The 22222-nt window shown below is 53.0% G+C and overlaps 1 protein-coding gene across 9 annotated transcripts in view; it reads right to left on the bottom strand.

Moving 5' to 3' along the window:
• The window catches only part of MROH7 (maestro heat like repeat family member 7), a 50414-nt gene that overhangs the window by 7060 nt on the left and 21132 nt on the right, over nucleotides 1–22222 (bottom strand). For 7 of the 9 annotated variants that reach the window (XM_004751597.3, XM_004751596.3, XM_004751595.3 and 4 more), the window contains 12 exons: nucleotides 20768–20863; nucleotides 20158–20262; nucleotides 19812–19947; nucleotides 17595–17707; nucleotides 17116–17292; nucleotides 16535–16689; nucleotides 14040–14178; nucleotides 10603–10793; nucleotides 6579–6716; nucleotides 5403–5517; nucleotides 1025–1165; nucleotides 202–381 (listed from right to left, as the gene is read on the bottom strand). In XM_004751597.3, the coding sequence (XP_004751654.1) occupies nucleotides 202–381; nucleotides 1025–1165; nucleotides 5403–5517; nucleotides 6579–6716; nucleotides 10603–10793; nucleotides 14040–14178; nucleotides 16535–16689; nucleotides 17116–17292; nucleotides 17595–17707; nucleotides 19812–19947; nucleotides 20158–20262; nucleotides 20768–20863 (1686 nt within the window). The remainder of the gene's footprint in view (nucleotides 1–201; nucleotides 382–1024; nucleotides 1166–5402; nucleotides 5518–6578; nucleotides 6717–10602; nucleotides 10794–14039; nucleotides 14179–16534; nucleotides 16690–17115; nucleotides 17293–17594; nucleotides 17708–19811; nucleotides 19948–20157; nucleotides 20263–20767; nucleotides 20864–22222) is intronic. The other 2 variants (XM_045064576.1, XM_004751600.3) reach the window with 2 other exon arrangements.

Here is a 22222-nt window from a genome sequence, read left to right as displayed (position 1 = left end):
GAACTGATTGAAGAAGGAGCTTTCTCAATGCAATCCACTTATAAAAAGACATGGGCCCACTGGAAAGAGGTACACGCCCCCGATACCGCTGTGCCCTGCCTTAGCAGGCCACGGGAGGTATTGCAGTCCCCAGCATAGTAAAGGCCACACCCTCCAGAGGCTGCCCCTCAGCCCCCCCAGCCCCCCCATGGGATCCCTTACATCGCTGAAATGGCGCAGCAGGATCTGCAGCATCTCCACATAGACCGAGCTGTCTGTCAGCTTCCGGTCCTGCCCCTTGAAGATGGTCTTGAGGTTGTGGGCTGCCTCCACCACCAGCAGCCCATCCATCCTCTTCAGGCCCTTCACCATGGAGGGCAGAAGGGCCTGCACCTTGGCAGTCTGCGGGGCAGGACCGTTTGGGATGCGGGCGCCAGGTGGGAGACCCAGCCTCTGATTCACTGAGATGACCTTGGTAGGACAGGTGCTCCACCTCCAGGCCTTTGATTATGCCATCCCAGCTGCCTGGAATGCCCTCCCTCAGCCTCTTGCTGTCCCCAAAGTCCTCTTTGGCCTCACTGACTCGGGTCTGGGCAGCCGAGGGCCTCTGTTACCACCCCCTTGCTGGCACAGGTAGAAGACCTGCATTGCTAGTTAGCTTTCTGAACCTACATCCTGTCCCTTCATCCCTCTATGCCATGAGCTGCCACAGTGCCTGGGAGAGGAAAACAAAGCACTTTTTTTTTTTTTTTTTACAATGTTAAGATGCATCAATAATCTGGGCCTCGGTTTCCTAATCTGTAAAATAGGAAAAACTACTACGATCCCCCAACCCCTCCTAGACGTACAGCCTTTATGGTGAAAACAACTGGATTAGAAACTACTTCAATGAGAATAAAGTGTATGGGGAATTATTAAAGGCTATCTGCTTTACAGGCAGGGACAGAAATGGAGTCCAGCATCTGAGAGTCAGTGATAGCCAGGCTCCCTCCTTCTTCCAGCTCAGGGCCAGGCTGGGCCGGGCTCTCCCCTGCTTTCTGCTCACCTTCTCAGTCCTGCGGGCCAAGATAACCAGGCCTCGGATGGACAGCACCTTCATGATGGGGTCCTGGTGGTTCAGGCCTTCTGCCATTCGCCCCAGCGAGTACTCCTCGGGGATCCGCCGCACCTGTTCCATCTGTAGGAGCTGCGGGAGTAACAGGAAGGACTCCCTGAGCCAAGGGGCAGGGTAGCCCCCCACCCTGCTTCCCCAGAGGAGTTGCACTGGATGACCAGGGGCTGAGCATGAGGCATGAATGATGGCTAGCTGGCTAGTGCTGTCCAAGACCAGCCATGTGCATCAGTTTTAAATTTCCTAGTAGCCACATTTAAAGAGCAAGAAAGAAATAGGTGAAGTTAATGGTAGTGATGCCGGACCCAATATATCCAAAGTATTATCATTGCGACTTGTAATCAGTATATCCATTATTGATATATTTTACGCTCTAAAAAAATTTTTTTGAGGACAGTGACTGTCCTCAAAAAAAAAATTTTTTTTTGCTAGGACAGTCACTCGTTCCTGTCCCTACCCAGCCGTCTGTGTTGGTGATGCTGAGCTCTGTCCTCTCTACCTGTCTTCCCTCTGCCCACTGTCCTCCATGAGCTCCTCTGCTCAGGATTTTAACTGGTGTCCCCAGCACATAATGCCCAAGTCACCATCTCCAGTCTATGCTGTGGTCCAGAGCTTCTGACCTGGAAAACCAACAGTTTGCCAGACACCTCCACCCGATGTCCATCAGCACCTCATGGCAAGGCGGCACATGTCACTCTCCAGCTCCGAGGCCCTGTGCTCCCCGCTGCCTTTTCACCATCGGGCCCTGCCTGCCTCTGGGGCCTCATCCACTCCATGCCTCTCTACAGCCCACACTCTTATCACCAATCAGCTTCTAACCAAGCTGCGCATTTTTGTGGAATGATCCAGGTTGTTCTGTCCTCTCTGTGCTGGCAGGATGCCCTTCTGCGAGGGCAGGCACCTCCACTAGAGCCCCAGCTCACCTTGCATGGCTCCATCCAAAACCCGGGCCCCCCTGAAGCCGTGTGTGACGATGCCCCCGGACCTCACCGCACTGGGCTGGACTGCCCCTTCTCTGGGCCCCTGGGAGTCCTGAACGTGGAAACCCGAGTGCCCCTGTCTGCCTATGCATCTGCTCCTGCATTGCCCCGGGGCTTCCTTGGGTTCCTTAAGCGTTACTCCCTGGGTTCCTGTTACCCAACACAAGCTCTGGGGAAAGTATGTGCTTCAGGAACACTTTGGTACAAGAGTTCAGGTCCAACATAAAACATGGTTCCTTTCCTCTTTAGAATTGCCTTTCCTCCTGTGTTCCCATTGCTGGGTCTAGCACCACCACTCCCCCTGCAGTCCTAGCCTAAACCCAGCATCACCCCCATCTCTTTCCTCTTCCCTCCACCCTCCCACCCACAGCAGCCAACTCGTCTTCAGTTCCTGCCTGGTCATCTTCACAAACACTTCTCCCATCTGTTGCCTGGCCTTAGCTCTACTGTGACTACTGAGACCCTGAGTTGCTATGATGAGAAGAGAGAGCTGGGGAGAGGGGCAGAGCCAGGGCCCAGAGGGACAGGAACTGTATAGAAGGGGCTCCACCCACTGCCCTCCCTCTGCCCGACCACACAACTCAAAGTCAGGCCTGCTCTGCACCAGGTTCTGAGCTGCACACTAGATATGCAGAGAAGGGTACTGATGATAATAAATAATAATAATAATAATAGCAATATAGCTGACTCACAGACAGTACTTCCTAGATGCAGGTACTACCCTCGGAGCTTTATGTGAACTCATTTAATCCTCATCAAAACCCAGGTGGCTCAGTCAGTTAAAGCATCCAGCCTCTGATTTCACCTCTGGCCATGATCTCAGGGTTGTGGGATCAAGCCCTGAGTCGGGCTCCAAACTCAGCAGGGAGTCTGCTGGAGATTCTCTCCCTCTCTCTCTCCCTCTGCCCCTCCCCCTGCTCGCATGAGCTCTCTAGCACTCTCTCTCTCTACAATAAATAAATCCTTTTTTTAAAAAACTCTATGAGGTGGGCAATTCATCATCCCCATATTGAAAATGAGGAAACTGAGGCACAGGCAGGTTCCAGGACTTGCCAAGCTCACACAGCTCCCCTGAGTTGCCCAGCCGCTTGAAGCAGCAAGCACACACATTGATGATCACAGCATAGGTGGCTGGGGAGGCAGGGGTTGGGATATGTGAGCTGCATCAGGGTGCCACCCGCAGTGAATGTGGTGGGCCCGGTTCTGGCCGACTGCAGCTCACCTCTCTGGAGAACCGGAGGACTGAACCTGGCTGAGGATACTTGCTCCAGGGCGGAGGGCCACTGCTCAGGGTTCCAGGGGAGTGTTCTGGAAAGGTTAAGCCTAGTACCCCTGACCTTGTGCTGGACATGGGAGCATCCCTTGAGGTTCGTAAAGTGCCGCCACCACCACCATCTCCCTCAAGAACCACAAGTGGTGGCCACTCACAGAATTAGAGAGAAGTGGCCGACCAGTTGGGTAGACCTAGTCAGAATCTCTCTGGACTCCTTGAGCTGTATGACCTTGAAGCATACCCTCGTCTGTCCTCCTGGAGGTGACACATTCTACTGGTGCCTGCAGGGTCAGGCCAAGTGTTCATCTGGGCACTCACTCACCCACGCGATCCCCACTTCATGACATGGTCCCTCCTCCCCAGACTGTCACTCCAGCTGGAGAAGCAGAAGAGATGCAGGAGATGCCTGGAAGAAAATGCTGCCTCCTGTCCATCTGGCAGCTCAGAGGGCACCTCCTCCAGGAAGCCTTCCTTAACCTTCTACTCTCCGAGCAGAAAGTGAGCCGGCTACTCTGACCCCACTGCAGACCCTGATGACAGCACAGTCCCCAGCATGACCTTGCCCAGAAGGTCACAAGAGACAGCAAGAGTGGCAGTTAGGAGAGTGGGCTTTACAAATGTCTACCGACAGATGAATGGATAAACAAAATGTGGTAGATACATACAAGGGACTATTATTCAGCTTGAAAAGAAAGAATGAAATTCTGAGCCTTGTTAACAACATGCATGAACTTCAAAGACTAATTATGTAGAGTGAAATAAGCCAGACACAAAAGGACATATTGTATGATTCTGTTTCCTTGAAACCTACAACAGCAAGCTCAGAGCCACAACATAGAATGCTGGTTGCCAGGGGCTGGGGAGGCAGTATTTCATGGATACCAGTTTCAGTTTGAGACAGAGGCTGCACTTGGGAAGGAAGATGAACAGTTCTGTGGATGGTGCTGATGGTGGCACAGTGGTGAAAATGATAACTTTTATGTTATGTGTATTTTTCCACAATTTTTTTCTAAATTAAAGAGAGGGGCGCCTGGGTGGCTCAGTGGTTAAGTGTCTGCCTTTGGCTCAGATCATGATCTCAGGATTCTGGGATTCAGCCCTGCATCAGGCTTCCCGCTTGGTGGAAAGCCTGCTTCTCCTTCTCCCACTTCCCCTGCTTCTGTTTCCTTTCTCGCTGTCTTGCTGCCAATTAAATAAATAAAATCTTTTTAAAAAATAAAATAAAATAGAGAGACAGGGGAGGAAAGAGTAGGTTTGAGAACCCAAGAGTCTGGGTTTGAATCCTGAGTCTGCCACTTACAAGCTGCATGGTCTTGCAAAATTGACTTAAATCAGTGCCTCAGCTTTCCTCCTCTAAAACGGGGGTTGAAATGGCATCTGCATCATATTAAGTGAATCAATATGGGTAAAACTCTAAGAACATGCCTGGAAGAGAGTAAATGCTCAATAAATGTTAGCTATTATTGCTGGCGGGTCTCCTCTTCTGGGTCCGACCCTAACCAACCTTATGATTCATCTCTCCCAGCACCCCCAGTATCCTCCACACACTGAACTCAGCTTAGATGTCACTTCTTCCAGGAAGCCCTCCCTGATGCTCCGGCCACCACCATTACCACCTCAAGTCTCCTATTCTTCCACCATAGCCTGGACTGCCCCCATTAGAGCACAAGTCACTTCATGCACCCCATTTTATAACTGGGGCATCCTCTGGCTTCTCTGCCACACTGAGAATTCCCTGAGGCCTGGGCAGAGTCAATTTCATATTTGTACCTCCAACCTTGCATCTCTAGTCTGGTGCTTGGCACATGGCAGTGCCCACCAAAGGTTGGGGGGTGCCTGGGCATGGGAATCTGGAAAGAGTAGAATGGATGAAGGAGTGGAGAGAGGAGGAGCAAAGGGAGATCCTACGAGGTCTTTATATCCTAGAGCAATCGTGCTTGTGAAATTCTCCATTGCTAAGTACTGTTTGTGCAGGAGAAATGACTGATAATGTGAACTGAGGCCTGGGCTCCAAGCAGCGGGGGAAGAGCCTTGCCCAGTGCCCACGCCCGCTTGGTACCTCCACGTAGAAGGCGGTGGCCGTGATCTTGTGCTTTTCGTCGCCTCGCTCCAGGAGCGGGATGAGCAGGTAGAGGATACGGCACAGCTCCTGGCAGGAGTAGTGCACCATGGCCCTGGGGGTGAGGCAGGGTGAGCAGTCCTCAGGCTCTCCAGCCCCAGGGGACCTGCTGGGGGGCTGGGAGGGTCTGGCCTGACACTCTAAACTCTGAGCAAGTCAGGGGCAGCTGGGTTCCTGGGTTCCCAGGATTTCCCATCTGCACAGAATCTCGGAGGCCGTCTAGTTTAACTGCTTTGTTTTACAGCTGGAGAGCCTGAGGCTCAGAGTGGGAAAGCTTGCCCAAGAGCACAGAGCACAGATCCCTTCAGCAGAGTAGGTGCTCAATAAATGCAATTGTATTCTGAGACCCCTGGGGGGCGGCAGCATCCTGGGCACTCAAGGTGCAAGGTTAAGGAACAGTGTTCCTGCAGGAGTCACATCGTCAGAATCGAGGTGCCCCTTCCCAACCCCAGGGGAGGCTGTGTATGGGGGCCAGGGAAGACCCCGGTCTGTGTCAGCTGATCATCTAGCCTTGCCACTTCCTGGCTGTGTGACCTTTGATACATAACTGTCCCTCTCTGGGACCTTGGGATCCTGCTGTGCAAAATGCAGGCTGATGATCCCTGTCCCACCAGTCAGCATAATGACCATGAAAGCTAACCTGTGCTACGCTCTTCCCATATACCAGGGGCTGTACCGAGTACTTTAACCCTCATCCTAAGCTCTGGTGATGGGTCCTATTATTTCCACATGACTGAGCGTAAAGCTTAGAGAGAGGCAAGAACTTGCCCTGGGTCACACAGCTGAGAGGTGGTGGGCTGGGATCTGGACACAGGCAGACCAGCCCCAAGGCCACACTCTGAAGGCCTTGGCTATACTGCCATGCCTGTATGAGCGTAGGAACTAAGGTCCCCATACAGTGAGAAAAGGGGTGTCGTAAGTAAGCGAAGGGCTGTGCGGTTGCCAGGCACTGTCCCGGCCGCACTCAGTGTCCACGGAGGGTGTGGCCACCCACTGAGGTCGACCATACCCTGCCACTTAGAAGAGGTGCGGGACTGAGGGAAGGGTCTTGCCCAGAGAGAGATGCAAACCCAAACCTCTCTCTCCAACCCCTGCGCCGGGCCATCCCAGCCTCACCTGGCCAGCAGGGACACTCCCCGGTGGTGGTTCTCCGCCTGCTCCATGAGCTCCCAGCCGCCCTGGTCCTCCAGAAAGGTGGCCTCATATGAGCAGCCCATCCTCAGCAGCAAGGTTTTCACTACCTTGACCACCCAGCTGCCAAGACAAGGTGGCTGAGACCTCATGACCCCCGCTCCCCTCCCCCACCACACAGGGGCCGGACCTCCCTCCAGCCTGCCTCTTCCCACACCCCCTCCTGTCAGCTCCCATCTGGTCAGACAAGCTTCTCTGAGACCTGCTGATGCTGAGGTAGCAGTCCTCGGTGTACCCACCAAGAGCGGTTTTTTAAAAAATTGTTAGCTTTGAGAGTCAACAGAGGCAAAATTCCCCCAAATGGTGTTTTATCCTTCCTTTTCTCCTGAGCCTCTTTCCCTGGAAAGAGAGGTTGGAGCCAGACCTCCCCAGACCTCTGGGGTCTGCCTCTCTCCCCCTTACCTCTCCCCCTCACACCCATGCCTGGGCAGCTCTCTGGGGGAGAGGTCATCCCTCCTCACTTGCACAGTCTCTTGTTGGCCTGAGGCCTTCACCCTCTTGGGGCACTCAGAGGGATTCCCGGACCTGGATGCCCAGCAGAAGGCCCTGGGAAGTATGGGCAAGGTGGGGGGGCTTTTATAACCTGTGGATGGAGGAGGCTGGAACCCAGTCCTCTGTGCTTTTGAAGCCCCAGCATGGTGCTGGGAAGGAGCAGCCCTGTGCGGATGCCCCACTATGTCCTGGGTACTGGGTGTCCACAGATGTGTATGTGTACCTATAGGTAAACCTTTAATAAAATGGAAATGGACAGTGTGTGGAATGAAGTTTACGTTTAGACAAAGTTTTCTAGAAACGTCAGCCCTCATGTTTAAAGAGTTTATCACATGTGGACATACGTCAGGAGATACTGAGAGTGGGTGGTCCTCATGATTCAAGACAAAGCAGCAAAGCATTCTGGAAATTGCGTAATGTTTGGGAATTCACTTTTAGTTTTGATGTTTTGGGTTTTGTAATAACTACTGATCCAATGGGAAAAGTCAAGCTTCTATGAAGACCCGGGCTTTCAGAACCATGCAAGCTTCCTGCTGATTCTTAGAGACACATGCTGTCAGTTACAGTCCTGGACCAGCAAAGTCACACACACATGGAGGGAGAAGGAGGCAGGCTCCCGGTGCTGCCCACCCTGAAAGCCTAGGGCTTGCCCTCCCCAACTCTCCCTCTCCCCAACGATTCCCTTCCCCCCAGAACACTGGCTGAATAGCTAAGCGGAGATGTGCAAGTTTTCATTAGAAGGAAGGTTCTACCTTCCATGCCGAGCATCCGCACCTTGAACTAAGACCGAGTGAGCCAGCTGTGTAATGTTCTGCTCCATGACTTGACCACCCAGTGTCCCCATCTCCAGGAGCACTGGTCACTTTCTCTCTACCTGGCTTTAGACTGTCATAGCTCTTACCCAGACCACATCTACCCGGTGTCGGTGTGTGCAGCTGAGGAACTCGAAATTAGGCTAAAGCTTTTGGACACAGTGCCACATCATTCCTAGGTAGGTGACTCTACTCTTCCACCACGCCCTTGATTGGGTTCCAAGTTTTAACAAAAATGACCCTACCCATCGTCCTTCCTCCCCACCCTACTCCCAAAGATACACCTCTGGAGCCCCAGGTGAGGTCTGTGCTGCTTTGTAAAAAGGCAGAGGTGACAGCATAGGGAGGAAGGCTGTGGGTAGTGGTGCAGGTCCTTTGGCTCCCCGAAACGCCCACTCTGTAGGCTTCACCTTCCCAGAAGGTTCTCAACTTTTCCCAGTGAAGTGGAGCCAGCACTGCCCTGTCTCTGCTGTGGGATGGGGGTGCCAAGGACCCAACAGGGAGCTGCACTGAAGCCTGAGGCTGCCTCAGGGCACAGCAGCTGGACCTTTTGGAGGCGGACACTGGGGTTCTCTCCAGCTCCCCTCCCCAGGCCTTGCTCAGGGAGGTCCTCCAGGTCGAGAGATTGCAGCCTTTATCACTTGATGGTTGAGACCTTTCCACTGTGTGTTCCTCTTCCTCCTCCAGTGCTTCTCTACTTCCCCCTGGTTTTGTTTCCCCTGGAGCCCACCAGCTTCTGGAGTCAGGGCTGCCACCCTCACAAGCACCAGGGAGTCAGAGGTGGTGCTGTGGCCCTGGCATGGGATGTCCCACTGGGACGCAGGGTCCTGTTTGGTCCTTACAACACACCTGCAGGGCAGGGATCACTTACCCCATTTCATGGGCAAGCACACCAGGCTGCCAAGAGGTTAAAGTGGTTTACCCAAGGGACAAAGCCTAAATGATGGAACCACACTCAAATCCGAGATGTTCAGACTTCAAGCCCAGCCTCACAATGGCTTGCACTCAGCCCCTCAAAGTGTGCCTCTCTAAGCATTCCACACAATAGAAGCCAAAGAAAAGACTGAGACACTCGACTGCATACAAACTTAAACCCTCTGTATGGCAAAGACCATAAAATAGTTACCACTTAAATGGAATACATGTGACAAAGAGTTACCATCCTTAATATATAAAAAGCTCTTACAAATTAACAGCAACAAAAAAATTCTCAACAGTCCTATATAAAATTGGGCAAATTTTGCTCAAAGAAAAGGAAACACAGGGGCACTGGGTGGCTCAGATGGTTAAGCATCCGACTCTTGGTTTTGGCTCAGGTCGTGACCTCAGGGTTGTGAGACAGGAGTTCCACGTGGGGCTCTGTGCTCAGCACAGTCTGCTTGAGATCCGCTCTCTCCCTCTCCCTCCCCTTCTGCTCCTCCCCCGTTCACACATGCACTCACTTTCTCCCTCTCAAATAAATAAAATCTTTATAAAAGGAAAACACATATGGCACTTCAACCTCCACTTCAAGCGTAGTAATAGAAAATGACAGCATTTTTTTTTTCAACTTTCAGATCAGCGAAGACATAAATATCTTCTGTTCCACTGTGCTGGCCGAGGTGTGGGAGACGGCCATTCTCATGCCCTCCTGGACACAGCAACCCCTGGCAGAGGCCATGTGGCCAACTGAGTGCTTGAGAGGGCACTCTACCTTCCCTTTCATCACTCACTGGTCAAGAATGTTCTCCGCCCCTTATCCCTATCCCAGCTCGCGATTAAAATGCAGAAGCCCTTCAATGCACCCAGTCTCCTTTCGGGAATTTGTCCTACATTGTACCATCACATGTGTGCGTAAAGACATATAAACGAGCTCATTGCAGCTTTGTCTGTAAGTGCAAAGTACCTAAACCAAGAGGATCCTGGTTAAATAAATTACAGTACATTCCGCTCAAAGGGTATTATGCAGCTGTTCAAAAAAAAAAAATGACACAGATCTCTATGTCTGTTCTTCTAGGACAGAGTATATGCTAAAAGCAAAACTGTAACTGTAAAGGACGTTACTATTGGTATAAAAACAGAAACAGACACGTGTGCTTATCTCTGCATCAACCACCTGTGGAAGGGTATGAAAGAACCTGGTTCTTCTGGGGAGGCTCACTGGGTAAGGAGAGGAAAGGAAACTCACTTTTAATGCCTTTTGAGATCTTTACCCACATGTATGTATTACCTATACGGGTTAATAATGAAAAATAAGATGGTGAGGGGTGCCTGGGTGACTCAGTAGCTAAGCATTCCGCTCTTGATCTCAACTCAGGTCATGATCTCAGGGTCGTGGGTTCAAGGCCTGCATGGAGTCCACGTAAATAAATAAATAAATAAATAAAATAAAATAAAATAAAAAGGTGGAACTTGGATACAAATCTAATACAAATGATATGTCTAGGGAGGGAGGATGAAACATGAAATTGTGAGCTCCTTGGGGGAAGGCTTATTTTTTGCTGTCATCCAGCACTGGGCAGGTCTGAAACACAGCACTCCTAAAAATAGGCTTCTGTTTTCTCTTTTAGTCCCAAAGCTAATTCTACCAACTGACTGCCCTCAAGGTTTTAGGAAGGGCCCTTGCTAGTGGCCTCCCCCAGCCAGGGAGAGCAAGACATACGTACCGCACAGGTATGAAGATGGAAGGCGGAGTGTCTTTCCTGGCATCCTTGCAGAAAGCCATGCGGCTGGGAAAGTGGAGCCCGATGTGGTAATGGACCTGAATGAGCAGGGCCAGGAGCAGCTGGGGATAGATACGCCTCACACGACCCACGCAGCTGTTGACCGACAGGAGCTCACACAGGCCGCTGGCTGCCTGGGGGCGAAGGGGAGGCTGGCTGGAGGCTCCTGGCAGGGGTCCGGACAGCTTCTCTAGCAGCTTGGACCTGGATCTTTGCTCTTCTCTCACTCCAATTGGTAGAGCCCAGATCTCTCCACCCACCGTGCCCCCACACACACTCCAACTCCTGGCTCTCTGGGTGAGCCCTAGACCAGCACAGCGGCCTGCCTCTTTGGTGGTGACACGACTGTAGAAGAACTGGATGGAGGGCTCCTCTCTCATCGTGGGTGAGGTGCAGTCTTGATCCCGTTGTGCAGGTGAGGAAGACACCTCAGAGGGGTGAAAGCACTTACCGTGGTTGCCCGGCCCTTGGGACAGAGCTGGCACTGAAGCCCAGGCTTTCAGACACCAGCTGCACATGCCCTCCCTCTTCCTCATTCATACATGGGCACAGAGACCATGATGGCGCTCCCATTGTCCCTTCACTTCAGGCCATTAAACCTGGCTGCCCTCACTGCCTCCCCTGCTGCCCAACAAACCGGAAGAAACAAATCCCAGCTTGAGTGGGAGCCAGGGAGGCCCAGTCCTCAACTCTGTCACTCCACCCCTACAGGTCACACCCTGCCTTTTCTATCCACGACTGCCCACACCAGCCCCCCAAAATCCTGGGAACTTGGCTTTATTAGCGTTTTGTCCACGACTTTCCCTGGGACCTGACGGGTGCTCACCATCCAACCTCTCCACCTGCCATTCATCTCTGGTCCTGGCCTGGGCCCGCCTCCTGCTCCACCCACCAAGGCCTCTCTCACTGGTAGGAAGACAATGCAGGGGCAGGGGTGGTGGTGCTGGGGTCACAGACTGGATGGCTCCTTCCCGCCCCACAGTTCCCTGGCCCTCTCTGAGCTTCAGATCCATCCATCCTGTCAAGGGGTGGGGGGCTCACCGGTCCTCTTCCCACCAGCCCCACAGGTGTGGTGGAGAGTGATCAGGGGAGAGGTGAGAGTGCTTTACAAAGAATTGACCAAGATCTGTGCTCTCATGCTAGCTGACCCAAGGGAAGAGAATTTGTCAAGTGACAGAGCCCACGGCATGTTCCCAGGGAGATAAGAGACAAAATGCGGGCTGGATGAGAACCAGGAGTGGCACTTAAAAATTTGTGCTTTACAGCCTAGGAAACCTTTTCTTTCTTTCTTTCTTTCTTTTTTTTTTTTAATTTTATTTATTTATTTATTTGACAGACAGAGATCACAAGTAGGCAGAGAGGCAGGCAGAGAGAGAGGGGGAAGTGGCTCTCTGCTGAGCAGAGAGCCTGATGCGGGACTTGATCCCAGGACTCTGAGATCATGACCCAAGCTGAAGGCAGAGGCTTAACCCACTGAGCCACCCAGGCACCCCTAGGAAGCTCTTTCACACACAGTATTTCACTCTTCTGAAAAGGGAAGCTAGACAGGGTGGGACTTATTACCGCCCATTTTACAGATCAATATACCAAGGCTAGAGCAGGGGGAAGTGACTGACCGAGATTATATAGTGAGGCAGTGGCAGAGCTAAGATAAGCCTCTTGGACTCAAAGCCTTTACGTTTTTCAGTAGACCAAAGATAATGATTGTATCCAAAGAACATGGTTGTGCTTTAGAGAAAAGTCTCTAGTGATGGGCCATAGGGCTCTGCTCTTGGCTCAATCTTGGTCACTGTTTATCAATACGACGAGATAAAAATCTGTCCAGGCTGTATCTGTGCTCAAACTATGCTTCAGCAAAATGCACAGATGAGTGACTCACGAATACAGCAAGACACATTCCTTGAGGAAGGAGAGGATGAAGGACCAAATCGGGGAAGGAATGGAGGCTCATGCCTTATTCGTAGACCTCAGCGATGGGGGAGAGAGGCAGAGACCCCCAGTGGTGAAGCACAGGATTCAGAGGTAGGAGATCTGGGCTTGACTGCTGGCCTCACCAAGCTCTATGACCTTAGCTAAGTCCTGGGATGTGACTGAGCCACAGTGTCCCCCTCCGTAAAGGGGTTACCACCCATGTCTCCACCAGCCATGTCTTTATTTGCTTCCCTCCACCAGAATATCTTGCTCTCTGCTGAATCCCCAGAACTCATAAGTGTGCCTGGTATATAGTAGGTGCTCAATTATGAATAATGAATAAATAAATCAGTCCAACGGAACTTTTTTTGAGTTTGCGCCAGGTATACATCAGACATTGGGGATATTATGGTCAGCAAAAGAGGCTCAGGCACTGAATTCATGCATCTCACAGATTACTTAAAGGACCCCACACATTAGTGTCAAATTAAACACAACACGGTAAACCCCTCCAAGATAAAGCATGTGAAGCAAAGTGTAATATGCACAAATGTGATCAGGTCAGGGAGGTACGGGAGGGCTTCCCTGAGGAGGTGATGCTGGAATTGAGAGCTGAGGGATGAGTAGAAGTTAGGTTAGCAGAGAACAGTTCAGGAGAGGGAACAGCATGTGCAAAGGCCCTGTGACAGAGATAGCATGGTGTGTAAGCATTTCTGACAAAGAACAAGGCTGGATGCATGCAAGTAAGAGGGACCATGGAGTGTGGTAAGGCCCAAGAGGGGTGTGGGGCCTTGCAACATCAGTAGAAATACCGTGTTATTCTCAAGGACAAAGGGAAGCCACTGATGGGATTGAGAAGAGCAGAGGTGTATTCTCAAAGATTTTTTGGCTGCAGTACAGATTGGAGGGGCTGAAGTGGAAGCAGCAAGATGAACAGGGGTGCTGTCCAGAGGGCTAGGGCCAGGGTGACAGTGACAGAGGCAGAGAGAAATCTGTCTCTCTGCCCAGTCACCTCCCTGCAGTCAGAGCCACCTTTCCTCTGTGTTCTCAGGTATGAGCTCAGAGCCCCGCAGCAAGCATGTAAACATGTTGCATCACTAAATGAAAGAAAGAGTTACCTCATTTTATCTTCACCACCACGTGAGGCAGGCTCCCTCATCAGTATCCCATTTACAGACACAGGGGCTGAGCCTCAAGTGGAGAAGTGACTTGCTCAGGTCATAGATTAGTATGGGAATCCAAGCCAGCTCTTAGACCCGGGTCTGCAAGTCCCCCATCCCTGCCTACTGCCCTCCCTGTAAGTAGCAGCAAGATGCTGTCCAGGGGGTCACAAATAGCAGGCTGGAGACAGACCCACCTGAGCCATACAACTAGCTCCTGGCAGAGCAGGGTGTGCTGAGCTGGGCAGGAGGGCAGGAGCAGGGAGCGCAGGATGGGGTAGTCGTGAGGTAGGCCAGGCAGGGGCTCACCGCAAGGGGCACGATGGAGGTCCGGCCGTTCTTGGTGAAGGGCTTCTCCTTCAGGCTGGTCAGGAGCAGGTCCAGGAGGTCTCGGACGTCACAGCTGGGCTTGCGCAGTATCAGCTGCCTCCACATCTCTGCACCATTGCTGGGGGGTTGGTGGGTGGAGATGCTTAGTGAGGACCAGGGCACTGGGCCCACCCTGCCTCCCAGTGGTTTGGGGATGGAGAAAGGAAGATACCATCAAAATGGTATCCATGGGTGTCCCAGTGAGGAATGATTCAGAAAACACTAAGAGGCAGAGGGCTCACAATTCTTCAAAACCCTATTTCCATGTATTGTACCAAGTGCTTTATACTCAATTTATTTGGCAAACATGGAGCATCTTCTGTACCCCAGGCACTAGGCAAATCCCTGGGCGTATAGATATGAACAAGGTATTCAAGATCCTCAATTCCACTGAATTCTCAAAGGACACTCAAGTTGGGTTGTTATTCCCATTTTACAGATGTGGAGTTGAGGCTCAGAGAGGTGACATCATTAGTCTGAGATATTACAGATAATGAGCTGCAGCGTCAGGAAATGACCAGGTTTGGCGCCTTCAAAGCCAGTAGTCAGTCATTCCTCTATGCCAGGAGGCCCCTTAGGGCCTGGACCTTGCATTTGTCACATAATATCAAGGAGTGCAAGGCAGTACTCCAGGCAGAGGAAAGCCTCTGGACCTGCCAGCACCAGACTGTGGGCATTCCTATCAATTGTGGGAAGCCAAAAGCATGGGCAGGCCAGTGGTGCACAAAAGGGTTAACGGAACCCTCTGCATGAGCATTTGAACCTTCCATTAACTTTCCAGCTCTGTTCCCCTGGAAACCTGATAAAGATAGTATGTCAACTATGTTGCTAGGCAACATTGCTTATGGTGAAAATGACCCAGTTGGTAAATTGCATCTGGGCTGGGAGGGACTATAAATGAACTATAAGAACCGAAGAGGACGCTGTTGCATGGAGCCTCCCAGGGAGCAGTGACTCTTGGGACTGCGCTTGTCCCCATGGGGACCCCAAAAGCAAAATCTCTAGATCTTTCGTAAAAGAGCAATTCTAGGGGCACCTGTGTCGATCAGTGGGTTAAAGCCTCTGCCTTCAGCTCAGGTCATGCATAATCTCAGGGTCCTGGGATGGAGCCCCACTTAGGGCGCTCTGCTCAGCCGGGAGCCTGCTTCCCCTCCCCCTCTCTGCCTGCCTCTCTGCCTACTTGTGATCTCTGTCAAATAAATAAAATTTGGGGGGGGGGAGGAGCAAGAGCAATTCTCAGGAGCCATTTCAGCCAGGGCAGTCCTACACCTCTCGCTGGGAGGCCCAAGAGTCCAGCTCTCAAGCCCAGAGGGAAGAATAGGGTGAGGCACGTGAGGCATCCGGGACACTAGATGGAAGGAGGCCACGCTAGCGTGGCACCTGAGAGCCCAGCCTCCTTCCATCTAGTACCGGCTCTGTCTGGCTGGCCCACTGGGCTGCCACAAGGACTTCTGGGAGCAGGAGCCCCTGCCACTGCTGTCCTCCATCCTGAGCGACTCTGATGACAGGTGTGGCCCTGCCAGTCTTGAGTCTGAAGGGTTGGTGATTCCAAGAAACCCTCTGGAGGCTAGTGTGGGCAGAAAGGGTGAAATTCTTCCAGGTGGGAGCACGGGGACCTGACACCCTAGCTCTCACCTTCCCAGCCAGTCTCCCTGGCCTCTATAAATGACACGAGCTCATCACACACCTTGGTGCAATTCTGCGTGAGCTCCCGTATAACTATCTTAAGGTGTGGGCCACGCTCTGGCTGCCCTGTTCTATTCATTCAAAGGTGTGGGAGTGTTTCCTGGGCTGGGAGGCTGGAGCAGTCAGTCTGGTCTCTCTGGCCACAGTCCCCTCTGCCCGTCAGACCACAAGATCCTGAAGGCTGAGAGCAGGAAGCTTGGTCCTGTAGAGTCCAGCCCTGGGCAGGCCCTCAGCTCAGCTTGCTATGTTGCTTGTCACAACCAGCCATCTGGAGTGGGAATCATGCAGGGAATATTTCCCTCTTTTGTCTCTGGGGGGAAATGAAGCCCAGAGAGGACAAGTGAACCACCCAAGACCACACAGTAGCCAGAGGCAGAGTCAGGGCCAACACTCAGACCTCCTTTCTAGGGCCTCCTTAGAGATCTGGGCTCAGAGCTGATCAAATCTGAGTTTAGGTTCTCATCCTGTTGCTTGCTCCCTGGGTGCCAAGGACAAGGAACTTCACCTCAGTCTCCCCATCTGCAGAGTGGGGTTGTTGTACTAAGGACAGAAGGGATTAATGCTCCACATGGATACCCGGCAGGGCTTCAGAAGTGCTTAATGGCTGTCATAAGCATCTCAGATCATACGGAAAAGGGGTCAGCTAGGAGGGCCAGGGCCTGCTCTGGGTGGGAGGACAGGTTCCCAGCCCAGGGTGAGGGCTGCTCCAACCCTCGGAGGTGTGATGGCGGGAGCCCCTCCGTGGGTACCTGTCCAGTGGCAGGGGGCACGTGAGCAGGGCCACAACCACCTCGGTCATGAAGGAGCTGGCCAGGAGGGAGACGGGGAGCAGGGCCACCTCGCGGGCCCGTGGTTCCTGGATGTAGTTCAGCTGTGCGTAGATGCCTTGCATGATTTCTGGGATCTGGGGCACAGCCAGAGCAGCCGTGAGCAGCCAGGAGGCCAGTTGGAGAAGCCAAGGCAGGTGTGGGGAGAGTAGGGATAGGGGAGGAGGAAAGAAGTGGGGGTGACAGGATAGAGGGGCAGGGGGGAGGGGAGAGAGAAGAGGGCAACAGGAGAGAGATGGGGATTGGGGGGGGCAGTGCACCTGCTCCTTCCCTGGGAGACAGCCAGCTGTGTCTGCCTTCCCCACTGCCCCCAGATCATTAAGTGAGTTCTTTCTTAACCACAAGTAGGAAGCACCTAGAACTCAGCCACTACCACCCCTACCCTGCTCCAGGGCTTAGGGGTTCCCACACTCCCCACCCTGCCCCTGCCAGACGGTGGGTCCCAAGGGATGAGCAGCCCTGTGGGGACTCCCACCTCAGCCACTTCCCACAGGGAGCCTTACCACCTCCAGCACCCTGTGGCGGTACCATTCCAGCACCGAGCTGAGCGTGACCTCCGAGGCTAGCTGCATCATCTCCCCAGAGTCCTTCCCCCGGGCCTCTGAGCTGCCTTTCAAGCCTTCTAGGGCTGCTAGCAACAGGTCCTTAACCTGCTGGGGTCCCAGGAAGTCTCCAAACTCCTGAAACAGAGGCACAGAGATACAGACCCCACGGACGGGTGGCCAACCCTTTGGGGAGGAGCTAAAAGAGAGGGGAGACATGGCCCCTGCCCCCAGAATGAGCTAGCATCCCTCCGGCACAGCTCTGAACCGAGGAGGAGGGGGTACTCAGGGTGGGCCCGTGTGGTTGGGGAAGGCTTCCTTAAAGGGACTTGAGCCTGGAGAGATGGAAACATGGGGAGGAGACACTGGGGGGGGGTGGCTGGCACTGCCCCTCCCCCATTTCCAGGAAGGCCCAGAGCTGGTGGGCAGTGGGTGGTCACCGCGATCACACGCAGAATATTCTGGCATGGGCTGACAGGGTTGTAGGGCCCCAGGAATCGCTTGTTGCTCTCATAGAGCTCCTCCTTATTGGTCTCTTCCTTATCTCTGGATCCTGCAAGAAGAAAGCCTCAGTGAGGCCCAACCATCCTGTTCTTTTTTCTTAAACTTTCTGCTAAACGCAAATGTAGGAAGTATACAAATCAGAGATAAGCAGCGAGGTATGTTTTTCTGGAACCAGCACCCAGGTCCAGGTAACCAGCTCTTGCGTTGAGAAACACTACGTCATCAGCAGCACCCCAGAGGCCCCCTCTTGGTGCTCCTTCCAGTCCTCTGCCCCCTCACCCCACCTCCTCTGACCCCACTGTTCTGACTCCTTAAGCCACAGGTTAGATTTCTTGCTGTTGGACCTTTGTGCCGGCTTTCCCTCAGCGTCATGGGGGTCCCAAGTAGCGGTCCCAAGTAGCGTGAGCTCATTGGTCATGATGTTGCATCGTTTCCCATGGTGTGAATACACTACGGTCTAGGTCTCTCTTCTGCTTCTGATGGACACTGGGGTCACATCCAGCTATTGGTGCTGCTTGGAACATTCTGGTAGGCCTAGCCCATGCCTTTCAGTGAATGGAGGGACACATTTGTTGGTATGGAGGGAGAAGTGTGTTTGCTGGGTGCCAGGGTACGCACGGGTTCAGCCTCAGGGGAAGCTGCCAAATGGTCTTTCAGTCGGGCCGACTATGCACCCCCCACCCCCAGCAGTGCACGAGCGCTCCAGCCCATTCCCCCCACTCCCCCCGCACCCCCGCCATCCCACCAGTGAGCTGTCATGTGGATTTCTGCTGGTCTGGTGGGTGTGTGGTGAACCCTCTTTAAATTGTGGTCCTCCTACCCCGGCCTTCCCAAACCCCCTTTTCTGATGTGTTTTCTTTAGTGCTCGTTATCTGACTTCACTATACGTATCACTTGTTTGTTTATTGTCTCCTAACAACGAAAAGGGCCCCTGAACAGGAAGGATTATTTAACTTCATCGCTGTTTTCAGTGCCTAGACTAGACCTGGCACAAGGCGGCTTCCTATTTCCTGTGGAAGGAAACACATTTCAGGCTCATTTCCTCAGGCCTTTCTGCAGCCTGGCCCAGGTCCCACCTGGATGCCCCAGCGTGTGCAAGCCATAGACATAAGGAAGGGCCATCGAGGCAGAAGGACCCTATGGACCAAGTGTGTGAGTTATTTGTAAAGAAAAGAAGCATGATGGGCGCCTGGGTGGCTCAGTGGGTTAAGACTCTGCCTTCGGCTCAGGTCATGATCTCAGGGTCCTGGGATTGAGCCCCGCATCGGGCTCTCAGCTTGGCAGGGAGCCAGCTTCCTCCTCTTTCTCTCTCTGCCTGCCCCTCTGCCTACTTGTGATCTCTCTCTGTCAAATAAATAAATAAAATCTTTAAAAAAAAAAAAAAGAAAAAGAAGCATGAGACCTGGAAACAGAGACACCCAAGTTCAAAGCCTAGCTTTGCTGCTCCCTACACTCAGGGGGTCCAGACAAAGCACTTCACCCTTGAAAGTCTGACAGTGTATGTCTGGGGGTCCCCAGACAAAATACAGGATAGCCAGTTAACTGCGATTTCAGATGGCCAGGTCACTCGGCCTCTGGAGCCAGAGTTTAAATAACATGCCAAAGGCCCGTGGGCGGGGTTGGGACCATGCAGAAAGGATGGAGGCAGTTAGCCGCTGCACACCTCTAGGCACAGTGCCAGCCTGGTACCTAGGTCAGCCCGTTTCACGCCCCCAGCTCCCTAATGCGAGGTCTACAGGCTGCATCCACTCCAGACCCTAACGTGGGAACTGGTCTTTGTTTGTTCACTCAGTAAACATTCACTGAACACCCACCATGTGCCCAGGCCCGGGGCTAGACCATGGGAATGGAGTGGAGATGAAGACATAGCCTTCCCTGCTCTTGGCACATCGTAGAAATGTGACATGAAAGTCACAGATTATACTTGAGAGGAAGAGGAGGGGATCCGATGGACAGATGGCTTAAATCAAAACAGATTTGTTTGTAGCCCCTGTCCTCTGGGTCTGTGTGGACTGAGGCATCGCGCCAGCCCATCGGACCCCATGCTGGGTTCCTCCATCTTCTACCTGTGCCCTTGCTGTCAGGGCTCCAGTCCATTCCCAGGCTGAGTATCTGCTCAGAAGCTTGCTGCAGACGTGCTGCCAAGGGCTTACGTTTTTGGAGCTCCAGGATGGTATAGAGGATGATGATGCCGTCCAGGGCCTCCCGGCCGATCTCCTCATCAGGATCCCCGATGCGAAGGATGAGTCTCCCCAGCAGAAGTCCCAGTGCCGGGAACCCCGAGGACATCTGTTTGCATCATAACTTCAAGGACTGAGTCTTATAGGTTCAATAGCACTATACAGTGATTAGTGAACAGAGCCGGATGGTCTGGCCCTGATAGGAGAGCCCTCTGAAGATGACAAGGGCCACCTGGGAACCCTGGGATAGAGGCACCAGATCCCTTAGAGCCAAGAAGTTTCTTCCTAAGAGTGTCCTCCCCTCCCAGAGGCCACTCACAAAGAAAGGCAGGGTCAGAAGCGTGTGGTTCAACACAGAGACATTGCTGTTCACAGCCCGTGCTCGCTCATGGGCCTTCCCAGAGTTCATCCAGGGCCCCAGGGGCTGTGAGGACAAGGACAAGACTCAGAGATGCAGGCTGGATACCAGCCTTCTGCTGCCTGGGTGGGGAGGTTAGCCTTCACCAGTCAGCAGTCAGCAGGAAGCTTCTAGGAGGGCATAAATGCAACTGTCCATAGCCCCCATCCTCCTCCAGGAGCATAGGGAGGCATGGGGTCCAGAAGTTGAGGCTAGGACTGGAAAACCAGAGGTAGGAGGAGGGACAATAGGGAGAGAGATGGTAGGTGGAGAGTCATGAGGATAGAAGAGAGGGAGGGATGAGAAGAGAAAAGGAACGCTAAGCAGGCGGCTAGAGCAAGAGCAGGAAGCTCTTGAGGGAGAGAGTGAAGGGGCAGGAGTTTGGAATAGGGCCTGTTAAGAGGGACCGGGGAGCAGAACACAGGCACAAGGTGACATCCAGAAGTCCAACCACTCCTGGGCATAGCCTCCCCAGGCTCTGGAGCCCGTTCTCCTTTCCCCTCTGCCCTTGTACTGCTCCCTGCCCCCACACCTCCAAGATGCTCTTCAGCCCGGCAGGAGTGGGATCCTCCACAAAGAGGGCATTGAGCAGTGTCTGCAGAGCTTCCAGGGTCTGACGGTAAAGTGTCTGTGGACAGAAGGAGGACCAAGTCACTAGGAGGCTCCTGGAGCAAACCCAGCCTGCAACCCCTGCTATGGGTCAGGGGAGGAGGGGCATCCAGTCCCATGAGAGCTGTTTTCTGGCCCCATCTCAGACACTAACTTGAGGTGTAGTACTGGACAAATTACTACTCCCGCCATGGGTTACAGTTTCCTTATCAACAAATCAGTGGGGTGCCTGGGTGGCAGAGTCAGTGGCCTGAGTCAAAACCTGTTGACCTGTTATCAGGTTCTGTGCTCCTCCGCATGGAGTCTGCTTGGGATTCTCTCCCTTCCTTTGCCCCTCCCAGGCTCCTTCTCTCTCTCTCTCTCTCAAATAAATAAATAAAATTTTAAAAAATAACAAATTGGTGATTATTATCCCTGCACTCATGCCTTAAAGGAGGAGGAAGAGGAGCCCCAGCATTGACTGAGAATCTATCATGGGCCAGGTCAGTGTGGAGATTCACACAACCGTATCCATGTGCCCTCAAAGTGTTTTTCTCATTTTGCAAATGAGCATGCACTTATCCAAGCTGACGCGGTTTCCAGTGGTGAGGAACAAAGGAGAGGCTGGGTGGGCCAGAAAAACAGGAGGGTCGGCCTTTTACTATTGTTCCGGGTGTTTTTACTTGATACTCCTAGACCGAAGTAGCCTTTCTAAGTTGCCCCTGCCGGGAGTCATGTCTCCCCTGCCCCGGTTCCCCTTCCCTCAGCCACACCCCAGTCCCAGAATTGTCTTAGGAAGGTGCAGGCGTTACTCATACACAAGGCTACAGAGTGGGTTTGGGCCACTCTGGGAAGACCCTCCTCTGCCCCCTGCATCCTTTCCTTCTGCCAGCTCATCATGTCTGTTTGTCTCCCAGGGTGTCCTCGCCCAGGCTTCCCCAGTCTGTGCACACCAGGGTTACACCACAACCACCAAGCCAGGCCCTGCTTGTCCTGCTACCACCTCCTTCCCGCCCATCCACGGACCCATTACTGTGCAGCACTGACCTCTGGTGTCTAGGCCTGGTACTGCAAGAGGGCTTCCTGCTCTCTTGCCAGGCAGCAAGGATTCCCCCACCTTGTCTCGGTGCACCACCTACCTCCCAGGACCCAGAGTCCTCATGCTGCCAGTGTGGTCTGACTCCTACTGCTCTCTAGACTCGCTTCCCAGCCCTCCTGCCTCAACCTCTGGCTCCAGCCACATTGCCTTTGCAGTCACCCTGTTCTCACAGTCTTCAGGCCACTGCACAGGCTGTTCCCTCTGCCTGGCATGCCCTTCCTTCTGCCCACCCCTCCACCCCAGCTAACCAGCTCTTCTGTAACCTCTCAGCTGCAGCACCATGACCCTTGACCCCCACCT

Source organism: Mustela putorius, unplaced genomic scaffold, assembly GCF_011764305.1.
Source record: "Mustela putorius furo isolate JIRA1106 unplaced genomic scaffold, ASM1176430v1.1 tig00003853_pilon_pilon_pilon, whole genome shotgun sequence".
Taxonomy (NCBI): Eukaryota; Metazoa; Chordata; class Mammalia; order Carnivora; family Mustelidae; genus Mustela; species Mustela putorius.
Note: the sequence above shows the minus strand (reverse complement) of the source record. Positions and strands in the feature narration are given on the sequence as shown.